This window comes from Peromyscus maniculatus, chromosome 14, assembly GCF_049852395.1.
Source record: "Peromyscus maniculatus bairdii isolate BWxNUB_F1_BW_parent chromosome 14, HU_Pman_BW_mat_3.1, whole genome shotgun sequence".
Classification (NCBI taxonomy): Eukaryota; Metazoa; Chordata; class Mammalia; order Rodentia; family Cricetidae; genus Peromyscus; species Peromyscus maniculatus.
Genome location: NC_134865.1, coordinates 90,904,026 through 90,917,123, shown reverse-complemented (window position 1 = coordinate 90,917,123; position 13,098 = coordinate 90,904,026). Strand labels below are relative to the sequence as shown.

The window sequence follows — 13,098 nt, the reverse complement described above, 5'->3', positions numbered from 1 at the left end:
GAAGAGTTATTACTTAGTGGATACACAATTCATTTGGGGAGGATAAGCCTCATTTTCAGATAGCTAGTTATGCTGGTTATACAACATTCCATAGGAACCTGATGTCACTGACCTTGAACTCTGCACTTAAAATGCTTAAAATGTGAAGATTATATTATGTATATTTTGACACAACCAAAAGATTTAAATTTCTGCATTTCTATTAATGTCTCCCATAACACCTAGCAGCTGATTCAGGGACACACTGAGTTATAAGACTATTGTATTGTTGGGGAAGATGATATTGTAAGCTTCTCTGAAAAAGAAACATCTTTTGGATACTTGTAACTAATAACTGGTTCATCATAGAAACTCATATTTTGCAAGTAATTTATAAAGGAATAAGTAAGACATACAATATAGCAAGGTAATAGATTTGTAAGGTAGGTCAAATGTTGTCCACCATAATACAAATATGAACCAACAGCAAACACAGGACATCCTAGGGAGCAGTGATAAAGCAGTATAATCGGTGCCTCACAGGGACTGTTACTAATGCCTATTCTGTCAATGTGCTGCTGATGTACTAGAGAAATTTATTTATTCAGCTATTTTAAAAAGTATTCCGGAACCAAACAACAGAAACTAGGTGTGCAGTCATTGAAGATTGTTTCCAAAGAGTAAACATTTCACTCAGTGGATTCTCTTTGCTCATGTTGTTTCCAAGAGCAAAGTCGTGTGAAGAACACCATGTTCTTTGCATGGAAATTCATCACTGATTATATCAGACATTACAGCTGTCTGACCAGAATACAAGGTTGGCTAAGCACAATCACTAAAGAGAAGTTATTTGTTGAAGAGAAAGCCACACATGAGTTTTGTGTAAATGGACAACGGATCATGCTCTTACCAAGGTAAGATTTAATATGACTTCTTGTTATGAATGTGTGGGTTTTATTATAATAATAATTAGTTTTATAACACATAAATGATATTTACCAACTACTTTATGATTTTTGTTTCATCACTTTTCTTATGTATATATTAAATTAGAGATACTATAAAGTCACTATGGCAAGTGTCAGTATCTATTTTACTCACTATTGTGAATGACTGCATTTGTCTCACACCTCTTTCTTGGTGCTGCATCCCTTTCTAACTCATTAGGACACAATAATTCATTAAGATTCCCACTATCTGAAAGCATATTAGCACTGCCATATGCTTTGGTACCATTTAATTAATTAATGGTAATTCCACTTTACAAGTTACACCTATATCTTTAGTATCATCTCAGTACAGGATGATATCTATATGTCCTAACAAATGAGTCTGATCATGAGCATATTTCATCAGTAGTGAAATAGTAATTTATGGACACAGTGGTGATCTTAAGGCAAGTATCACCCAGTGGAAGAATATGTTGTGCTTAATGCAGGTCTAATGATGAATAGGTTTTCAAAATATTCTAATTTTTATTACTATAAATCTACCTATGGTGGAATATCTAACTTGGTAGTTGGTGAAACAGAAAACTACTTCCTTAGACTGCTGGATACCAAAAAAAATTCCACATTTTATAGAGAACCTAAACATCAGGTAGCTTCAAGGATTCCCCACCTAAAATCAAATCAGTGGCAGAATAGAAATGAAATCCAATATTTGCACAACAGTACATTTTCCATTTTTACTTTCCTTGTTTCATTCCAATTCTAAAATTTCCATTAACTCCAACTCTCAGCTAAGAATGAAGTGAAGGATTCACAAATTCCGTGACAAAATATAAACAAGATCAACTGCCTAAGCAGAAGCTTCATACAGAAGGGAAGGCCGGGCAGTGTGAATTTTGGCAGCTTGCTTTGGCAGACTGTTAAAGATGCAGAATGCCATTGTATGCCAATCAAGTGAAAATTTTCATCTACTCATGCTATTATTAAAATTATTATTATTTTATTTCAGAAGATCAAATTATAAATAATATGGCACATTCTGAAAGAGCTGAAGGGATGCAAGAAAGTAATCAGAGATATGGGTAAGCTTCCATTAAAGTCTACAATTTTTCCTTAAATTTCAAACATACATTATCCCTTTCACAGCTGTCACAAAAAAAAAACTATTCTTTTTCAAAATTCACACTGTTTGCATTTTGCTGTACTTTAATACAAGTGTTATCACCACTAATTTATTACAACTGCTTCCACATTGGTTTCAGGATAGGGAATTGCGACAGGAATTGTTAGGTTAGGACTTCAGATAGCACCTCTTTTGAATTCCTTGTGGCAGAAGACACAGTAAAGATGGCTGCATAATTTCCTTTCAGCATTGATGGACCCTTGATTCCATGTGGTACATTCATTTTCACTAAATAGATGTCTTTGTGCCTATGTAGAGTATACTGTTTTCTATACCCAGAATGCATTTCAGTAGAAATACAAAATAGAAAGAACTTTAAGTTCTATTTTCACTTTTACCATAACTACAGGTTATATCTGGATACATGTTTTGTATAACTGAAGAGCAATTCCCTAGCTCACATGGTTTGTTAACACAAAATATCCAGAAAAGAATCTCCCACCATTTTAGCAATTTCAACACTCAGTCACCACCTACCCTACTCAGCCTACTCTATCACAATGAGTGTAACTTTCATTTCACATAACAATGAGACCATGCAATATTTGTCTTCTGTGCTTTTTTACTTGGTATAGTGCCCTCTAGATTCATACATGTTTTCATATGTGTATAAACCCTTTAAATACTGAGAGGAATGGGACATGTCTGTACTCCTAATACTAGGAAGGCTGAGGTAGGAGGGTCTGAAGGCCAACCTGGGCTACAGAGTAAACCTCTATCTCAAAAGAGAGGGACAGAGACAGAGAGAAAGAGACTCAGACAGAGACAGACAGACAGAGGGAGAGACAGAGACAGAGATGAGTTAGTGTGTACTGCTCTTTCAGGGGACCCAAGTCGGATTTCCAGCATCCACACAGCATAGTTCACAACTGCCTGTAACCCCAGTTCCAGGGGATCCAACACCCACTTCACACCTCCATGAGAAACTGCACACACATGTATATTCAAACACACACTTAAAAACTAAAAATTTAACTTTAAAAAAAAATAAGGAATAAGGAATGGTGGTTTAGCAGTTAAGAGCACTTACTACTCTTGTTAAGGACCCAGGTTTGGTTTCCAGTACCCACCTGATGATTTATAACCATTCATAAATCCAGTACAAGGGAATCTTATTTTTTTTCTGACCTCTATGGACTCATGCACTACAAATGATACACATACAGGCAAGACATGCATACACATTAAATGAATATTTAAAATATAAATAAATAGACATAAAATAAGAAGGCTGGCTATTATTGTACTGTGTATCTACGCCACATATTTGTTATCTATCCACTGGTGGGCATTTTGGTTTTTACTAGTATCAATACTCATGCACTAAACATGGATGTGCAGACAACTCTTTGACATACTGATTGTAATTCCTTTCAAGACATACTTGTAGTTATTCTATTTTAATGGGGTGTTTTATATTTATTATTTTCAATTATGTGTATGAGTATATGTCTGCGTGTGTGCGGGTGTCCTGTGGAGGTGACAGAGGTCAGATCCCTTGGAGCTGGAGTCACACGTGGCTGTAAGCCACCCAATGTGGGTGCTGGAAACGACTCTGATCCTCTGGAAGAATGGTTCATGCTTCCAACCACTGATCAATCTCTCCAGCCCAGCTATTATTTGTAGTTTTGTTATTGTTTTGTTTTGATTTTTGAGACAGGGTCTCTCTATGTAGCCGTGGGCTGTCCTGAAACTCACTATGTAGACCAGGTTGACCTGGAATTCAGAGAGATCTGCCTGCCTCTGCTTCCTGAATGCTGGCATTAAAGACATAAGCCACCATGCCGGGCCTTATTTGCATTTTTTAAAGACACCCCACACTATTTTTCACAATGGTTGAATTAATGGCTATTATTTAAAACATAAAAAATAAGTATTGGGAGCACTTTGAAAGCCAAAAGAGTTGCATCCCACACACATATGCCTTTAATTTTTTGTTCTGTGTTAATTTCCCATCTTGTTGAGCTGCTTTCTTGTAAACTGAATGTTCCTTAATTTCTACAACATAGATGATGACAAGAGGGGGTGATGAGGAGACAAATTTGTTTTAGATTTCATTTGAGCACTTCAGCATCACCTGTGGACCAAATAAATCTTACCTTCTGCTCACATTTCATCAGCATCATGACTTTGTAGATGAAAACTCAAGCTTGGGATTCATAGCCAAGTTCAATCCCTAGCTATGTAAACTAGGATTGTGTATTTTGTGGTTCAGTTCACTCATCTTTAAAATGGTCACAGCACCACTGACCTTGTGGGATTCTTCATATACAGCCATAGACCACAGAAGCGAGTAGGCCAGTGGGAACACAATGGCAAACGTTCACCACCTCGGAAAAACTAGAGAAGTGGCAATTTTGCTGGTTACCGGGCGTAACTGCAACTTCACAGCTGACTTCACTTAGAGGAGACAAGACTGAAGAGGATCCAAGAAAACAGCCCGTGGCAAGGATTAAAGGTTGGGTTGGGTGATTTTGAAAAGCGGGATTCCTGGAATAAGGGGGTTGGCTCTGGCCTCAAAATCTGAGCAAGATTCTGACGAGGTAGGCATGGCTCAGTTGACGATAGGAACAGAAATGTGGGTGCTTTGGGCCAAATAAAGTTAATTACTGAATCACTGACTTACTTCAGCTTGCAGCCAAGCAGAGAGCACACGGGGCCTGTGAGCTGTGCCCCCGAAGGTGCCCAACCTCTGCACCTGCACCTTGGCAGCCGCTGAGCGGGGAGCCAGCCTGAGGCAGAGGAAACTGTCGTAAACTGACGTAAACCTGGGAAGGTCAGGGGGAAGGAAATGCTCTTCCTCGGATGAAATTTAATCAAGTGACAGAAGCTGAAGTCAGCCGTGGGGAAAGGGCTTTACCGTTTCAAAGCACTGGGGTTTTGTTTGGTTGTTTCGTCTGTGCCTCCTCCTGGACACTGGCCTGTACATAAATTAACCATTAACCTGCGGCAGGAGAAGGACACAGAAATTCATCACAGTGACAAAAAACTGCACAGCTTGTCATCCATGAAGGCTGACAGAACAGTACGTTTCAAAGCTGGAGAGAAGACATGGAAGGGCACCTTTGAGACCACTTACTCTGTTCCCTTCTTTAAATGTGTTACGTGTTTCAGAATTGTGCATGTTTGATAGGAAGTCAATGTCCAAAAGTCACGTGTTGCAGTCGGGTGTCCTCCAAATGTGAGCTAAGATACTTTCAAAGGGAGGACGAAATTCAGAGTATCCCACGCAATGCACCCAACAGAACTCAGTTCTTGTGAAGATCACAACGACTCTGCGACATTGTATTAGAGAAGGCTGGATTTTAATTTTTTTTAAATTCGCCACTTCACGCTTAGGATGCTACTGTCTTAAAGGAAACAAGGACAAGTGGTGTGAAGCAGCAGCCTCCTCGTGTGCTGTTTTTAGGAACATTCTGGAAACTACACAGCCTTCCTCAAAAATTTAAAAACAGGGCTAGAGCAGTGTCTCAGTGGGTAAAACTGCGTGCTGGGCAAAACTGGTGCCCTCAGTTCAATCCCTGGATCCTACAGTAGAAGGAGAGAACTCCCAAAAGTTATCCTCTGTCCTCCATCCATGTGCTGTGGTGCGCGCGCACGCACACAAACACACACACACACACACACACACACACACACACACACACACACACACAGTAAATAAATAAATAAATAAATAAATAAATAAATAAATAAAATCATTTAATTAAAAACATGATTGGTATATGATTTAGCAACTCTGTTTCTGGGCACACACCCAAAAGTTTGAAAGCAGGGTGTATGTTCATAGTCATGGAAGCATTGTTAGCAAAGTCCAAAGTGTGGAAAAAAATCCTAGTGTGTGCTGACTGATTCAAAAAGGTAATGGGACAGGGACAGCGAGAATAGCAATCTGCCTTACTATGGGGTATGGAAAATTCTGATAAGCTGCAACATGGAGGAAACTCAAAGCTATCCTGCTAGTGAGTAATTCCAAAATGAGCCTTGGAGACTTTATGCCAATCACAAAAGGGAAAGCATTGTATGATTTCACTTGGATGAGACATCTAGGGTTGTCAGGTTCGTGGAGACAAGAAGCAGAATTGTGGCTGAGGGAACAGGACAAGGAAGGTGTTCAAGGTACGAGGAATCAGTATTGCAGAATAACAGAATTCTGTGGATGGTGTGAAGGGTGCCTTCGGTGCCCTCATTGTCACTTAAAATGGTTACAATGTTGGCATACACTGTGCATATTTTAACACAATGTAAACATTTTCACTCCAGATGTATTCATTTCTATACAGAGAACCACTGCCCATATCCAGTGACTTTTCTTTAAAAAATTTGCACTCCCTGTCATTAAATCTGCTTTTGAAATTTAACAATATGTATAAATTTGCTGCCAAAGGTAATATTTCGCACTTTGTTAATATTGGCAAAATGTTAACTGGAGAATTTTGCAAATTATGTTCATACTATACCTTCTCCATCTCATATTTATTTTTCAGACCTCCGCAAGAACAACTGCCGAAAGCAGGAAATCGAGCTGTTGGACCTATTGAGATAGTAAGCAAAACCAGGACACAAGTGTATGCGTTAGAAATGGTGGGAATTAGCCAGGCAGTGGTTATGCATGCCTTTAATCACAGCACTCTGGGAGGCAGAGGCAGGCGGATCTCTGTCAGTTCGAGATCTACAGAGCAAGTACCAGGACAGGCTCCAAAGCTACACAGAGAAACCCTGTCTCGAAAAACCAAAAAAAAAGAAAGAAAGAAATTGTAGGAATTGACAATAGTACATGGGATGTTCACATTTGGTAATTTACAGCCTCTGTGTGGAAAAAAAAAATGGGGAAATAGAAAGGGGTTCCTTATAGTTCTGCAACCTATAGTTCTAGAGTCTGCAACCTACCAAGCCATTGGATTTTGCTCAGTTGACAATATCAGGCATGAGCTACATCTTGTAGAGCAGGCCTTAAATCCAATCAGAAAGTGGCTGGTTACGTCAATGTTTGTGCCATTAATGCACCGTAAGACATATCTTGCCAAGCCAGTTGTTATTGAAGCTCACAGGGTTTACAGTGGGGTGAGACTGTTGATTATTTTTCTCCCCCAGTAGCTGGAATTGCACATGCTAGCACTCTGAAAGCTAGTCAGACATGATGAAGCTTTCAATAGAGTAAAAAGCATTAAGTGGGGTAGGTGGATGAGAGGACAGGGTAGAAGAAAAAATATTGAGAAGGGATAACGTAACACTAAAGGCTTTTGAAAACACCATATGGAAACTTACTATTGTAGAAGCGTGTGTGTGTGTGTCTGTACATATGTGTGTGTGTCTGTACATATGTGTGTGTGTCTGTACATATGTGTGTGTGTGTATATATAATGTGTGTTTATAAAAAAAAGTGTTTAAATTGAGTTACCCTACAATATGGGGACAATGCCTCCCCAGGGTGGCATAGGCTATCAAATAAAAAGCCCAGTGCCTGGAATTTGGTGCTTCTTTTCATATTATTGGTCATTGGAGTCCCACAAACCTTCCCCAAGCATTACAGGACATTGGCATTGCTCTCAGTTTCCCTCCAGAACTTGATACTAAATCCTACTACTGAATTCCACATACTTGAGTTATAGGACGCACAAAAGTAAAGCTGGTACAAAGAGCTTTTAAATAATTGTTATGTAAATCCTGTCTGTCAGGAAACATACCAACACATATATTTGGAGTTATATCCAAAGAACACTGTAGTGGTGGTTTGAATAGGTATGGCCCCCACAGACTTGTGTTTGAATGCTTGGCCCATTCAGAGGTGTGGCCCTGTTGGAGTAGGTGTCGCCTTGTTAGTGGAAGTGTGTCACTGTGGATGTGGGCTTTGAGGTCTCATATATGCTCAAGCTACAACCAGTGCAACAGTCTCCTGCTGCTTGTGGATCAATATGTTGAACTCTCAGCTCCTTCTCCAGCACCATGTCTGCCTGTACACCACCCATGCTTCCTGCCATGATGATAATGAACTAAACCTCTGAAACGTTAAGCCAATCCCCATTAAATGGTTTCCTTTATAAGAGTTGCCAGGGTCATCATGTTTCTTCACAGTGTTGTGCCCAGGTCACAAGACCCCCAAGCAAGACCACCACAGAGCCAATATCCAATGCAAGCACACAAAGGTTTTTTAATAACAAAACAAGCAAGGCTGGGGCTTGATCCTCATGTCCAACATCTGACACAGCGGATGGAGGAAGACTGCCCGAGCACTCACTTTAAGGGGTTTATGTAGGAAAGGTTTACATGCAGCTTGGGATTGGATGAGGGGACTAGGGTTGAGAGAGTTCTTTGAAGTTATTGGCTGAACTATAAGCATGAGGTTACTGATGGCTAACAGGATTCAGGGTATCTTAGAGACATAATTTTTTACTCCATATATCCTGCTTTTGTTGAACCCAGGATATATACATTCAGATTTATTGTTCCAGTCCTTCTGAGTTCAACTTCTGGTTAGTTGAGCCCATTACTCCCCATATCTTGTTTTGCCAAGTCCAGGATACATAGATTTATTGTCCCAGCCTTATAAGTTCAACTTCTGGTCACTTCTAAAACTGCTGGTCAGCAAATACCTTTGGAGGAGGGGAGGAGGCAGCATCTCTCAAGATGGCTACTGATTTTTCCCTTTCAACAGCAATAGAACCTGTCATGCATATCTTCCTAGAGATCCACCCCTCAACACTAATGTCTTCACTTAGTTGTCAGTAACATAGCCACTGTTATAGCTTGGTTTCTGTCGATGTGATAAATGTCATGACCAAAAACAACTTGGAGAGGAAAGAGTTTATTTCGATCCATATGTATAGTCATCATCAAGGGAAGCCAGGGCAGGAGCTCAAGGCAGAAGCTTGAAATAGAAACCAGGGAGGTTCATTCTCAGACTCATGTTCATATAACTTATTTAATAACCCAGGCCCACCTGCCTAGGGATGGTAGTACCCACGGTTGACTGGGCCCTCCTGCATTAATTAGCAACCAAGCAAATACCCTCACAGGCATGCCTGCAGGACATGCCGATGGAGGCAGTTCTTTAGTTGAGATTTTCTCTTCCCAGGTGTTTCAAATTGACAACCAAAATTATCTTCACAGCAAAACACACATGAAACAACTTCTGACTACTTCAAAAGTTAAAAACCTAGGAATATCAAAATGTGCATAACTTTATCAACAAGACAACATCCCCCTCCCAAACACATGCACATGTGGACAACATTAATAGATTTAGTAGTGTATGGTGTGGGTGTGGGTGGGGTGTTTATGCATGTGAGCATGCATGTGTGACTATGTATGTATGTGTGTAACAATAATAATTATAGAAGAGATTATGAATTCAAGAGGGACTTGGGGTGACATGAGACACCTTGGAGAGGGGAGAGAAAGGGAAAAGAGTTACATAAATGAAATATATCCATATATGAAATTCTCAAAATTTTTAATCTAAAAAATGAAATAGCACACTACGCTGGTGAAAGCCATGGGAGCAGACACCTATTTATCATATGTAGTGCTGAAAAATGCTATGGTAGTTACTTCATAATTACTGCTGAGCTATCGCAATGAGTGAACAAAAAATAGTTTGCATACACACAACATGTACTAATCCTGCCTAGTGCTATTCAAATCTAATGCAGTTCGGCATACTTTACATTCGAATCTTCCTCCCTGGGCATAAGCAGTTTGGTTTTAGATTGGTGTTGTGGGGACTTGTTACAAGATAGAGCTTTCAATGTTTGGCTTTCAGGCCTCTGTCTTACTACAAACATCCCTGTAAATCATTATTGTCCCTCATTTACAAGAGAGGCATTGTTTGGGGGCAAATTTAATGTAAGGAACTTTAAAAATATAATTCATCACATTTTTACCAGCAGGATATTTACAGTTAGTGATGGCAGTGCAACAATGTTGATGAATGAAAATTTGTTGATTGTCTTTTCATCAAGCTCTTTATATTAATTCATTCCAAATAGAAGCTTCAGAATCATGCCTACATGGATCTGACGAATGTTTTCGTATAGTTTGTGTTGTTTGGGCTGATTTGTTTTTCAGCCCCTCCTCAAACCTTGCTGTGAATCTTTAAGAGCTAAGACTGGGTGCTTGTTTGTTTCCTTTTTACTGAATAGATAAAGGCATGCCCATGGTTTTATGATTGTTTTAATCTCATAATCAGTTCGTTAGATAACATTTGCTTTGTGGAAAGAGCTACAGGTTGGCAGTTTTGCTTGAGTTTTACAACAGCAACATTTCCATGCTTTGTTTTCTCAGTTCCGCTTTGCTGACAATGTGGACATTGCCCTCATGACCCTGGGAATACTAGCATCCATAGTAAATGGAGCCACTGTTCCCTTAATGTCTCTGGTTTTAGGAGAAATTAGTGACCATTTTATTAATGGATGCCTGCTCCAAACTAACAGAAGTAAGTTGAAGATCTTTCTGTATTATGGGGGACTCAAACACATTAAATACAATAATCAGACATTGATCTTATAGATCATTATAAAACATTATTTGTGTAATATGTACTTAAGTCTATGTTACTTGATACTAAATAACCAAAATCTGTATTAGAGCTCTTCAGAAAAATCAGCAATAAGACGTGTGTCTGAGAAGACACATAAGGGTTGTGGAAAGAGAGAGAAAAAGGAAAAGGAAGAGAGAGGGGAGAGAGGACAAGAGTAAGTGGGGCAGAAAAGGACAAAGGGGTAAAAAAGAGAGAGGGGAGGGGAGGGGGAAAGAAGTGGTTTACAGGAACTATGGACACACGCACCTACAGACGTGTGTGTGTGTGTGTGTGTGTGTGTGCAAAAATGATGGGGCCCCTGCAGATGTTCTGGCAGTAAAATGAACCTTCGAAGAGTGAGAATGAAAACTCAGTTCAGATTGATTTTGTTAACCTGAATCAGACTTTGAGAAGTTAATTCCAGGCTGTTCATTATCAGTATATTTAAAACACAGTACAATTTGGGGAAAAGTTCCAGGTAACAAAAGGTCCCATTCCAGGTTTCCAGGAAACAATCATTCCAATTCCAGATGCACAATAAAACTTAAGGTGTAACTAACTAGACACTCCTTTACAAAGTATATGTGACCATGAGGGTAGGCTTTATAGCTAATAATGAACCTAAAAAGGGACTGTCTGTGATAGACATTCTGGAGGATTTGAGTGAAGTCTGCCTCTATAGCAAAAAGTGGGTGAGGTCTGCTGTCACAGATAACAAAAATGTCATTAACCATATCCACTCCCAGTTCTCTGGGCAGAAAAATAGGTATTTTATCTCCTCCATTGAGGAGAGGCCCCTGTGTGTTTAATATTCCTGGTTTCCCTAGTGACCTGTGGACACAAAGACCTTTGTGCCCCCACACGAAAACATTTGATTTTAGTGATACAAGCTAAATTACTTCTGTTGTGAATATTGATCCATCAATTCACTGAGTAGATATTTACTGATTGTGATAAACCCAGCAGCGTAAGGCAGTCTTCTTATGAGGATTAATTTTGTTTGATATATTCTATAATTCTTACCTTCTGTGGTGGTTTGAATGAGAATAGCCCCCAATAGGCTTATGTATTTGAATCTTTGATTCTCTGTTAGTGGAACTGTTTGAGAAGGATTGGGAGGTGTGGTATTGTTGGAGGAGGCGTGTCATTGGAGGTGGGCTTTGAGATTTCAAGAGTTCATGCCATTCCAATTCTCTCTCTCTCTCTCTCTCTCTCTCTCTCTCTCTCTCTCTCTCTCTCTCTCCACTCCTTCCTTTCTTCCCTCTCTCTCTCTCCTACCCCTACCCTCCAACTGTCTCTCTTTCTGCCTCATGCTTGTGGATCAGATGTGAGGTCTCAGCCACTGCTCCAGCACTGTGCTGCCGGCCTGCTGCCATACTCCCCAACATGATGATCATTGACTCAAATCCCCTGGAACCGTGAGCCTCAAACTAAATGCCTTCTTTTATAAGTTGCCTTAGTAATGGCGTCTTGTCACAGCAGTAAGACACTTGTTTTAGGTAGAAAAAGGTAGTGCACACGTAATAAATATTGCTGTGGTGCATTTTTTATCAGTGTGGCGAAATACTTGACAGAGAACAAGTGAGACAGGTAAGGGGCCAAGGTGCTTGCTGCGGAATCTGACGACCTACATTTCATCTCCAAGACCCACACAGTTGTGAGACAAATTGCTAAATGGTCTTATTAATAATAATAAAAAAAAAACCTGGGGCCAGATATTGAGGTGAAAACTGAGAGATCAGAGAAGCAGAAAGAAGCCAGCCACGTTCTTACTGCTAGGAAATCCTCAGCCAAAGAGAGAGCTGTTTCCTGTATACTCACACCTACATCCTTTCTGTGCCCTGCCATTTCACTTCCTCTCTTTGCCCAGCTACATCACTTCCTGTCTATCTGTCCAGACCTCCAGACCTCTATGGTTAACCAGTGCTGGAAATAAAGGCGTGTACCACCATGCCTGGCTCTGTTCCCAGTGTGGTCTTGAACTCACAGAGATCCAGATTAATCTCTGCCTCCTGGTTGCTAGGATTAAAGGCATGTGTTACCATTGCTGACTTCTATGTTTAGTGGCTGGCTTTTTCCTTTGATCTCCAAGTAAGCTTTATTTATTAGAGCACAAATAAAATATCACCACACATAGAAGGGAAGAATTAACTCCTGCAATTTGTATCCTGACCAACACACACTAAACAAACAAACGAATGAACAAACAGCATAAACAAGTTAAAAGGGAGAAAGCTTTATTTTGACTATTGATTTGGAAGGTTTGGCCATGGTGGGGTGATTTCCTGCTGTGGGCCTGTGATAAAGCAGAAGATCATAGGGAATGGGTGTGGTGGTGTGCACAGCAAAGCAAAAGTGCTTACCTCATGGTTAAGAAGCAAAGACAGCCCAGAGCAAGCCTGAGCTGGTGGCCACCTCTCCCTTCTGCTTTTCTTCCACCCTGTCCCCTGTTGGACGGCACTGCCTGC

General features: G+C 40.1%; 1 protein-coding gene across 15 annotated transcripts in view; it reads left to right on the top strand.

The window, feature by feature from the left end:
- Positions 1 to 739: 739 nt before the first annotated feature.
- Abcb5 (ATP binding cassette subfamily B member 5) overlaps positions 740 to 13,098 on the top strand; it is a 93,934-nt gene continuing 81,575 nt past the window's right edge. For 6 of the 15 annotated variants that reach the window (XM_076551581.1, XM_076551580.1, XM_076551579.1 and 3 more), the window contains exons 1-3: positions 810 to 893; positions 6,600 to 6,657; positions 10,396 to 10,546. In XM_076551581.1, coding sequence (XP_076407696.1) covers positions 880 to 893; positions 6,600 to 6,657; positions 10,396 to 10,546 — 223 coding nt within the window. In that variant the 5' untranslated portion in view covers positions 810 to 879. Of the gene's footprint in view, positions 894 to 1,936; positions 2,012 to 6,599; positions 6,658 to 10,395; positions 10,547 to 13,098 lie in introns of those variants that run through there. The other 9 variants (XR_013044566.1, XR_013044567.1, XM_076551588.1 and 6 more) reach the window with 4 other exon arrangements.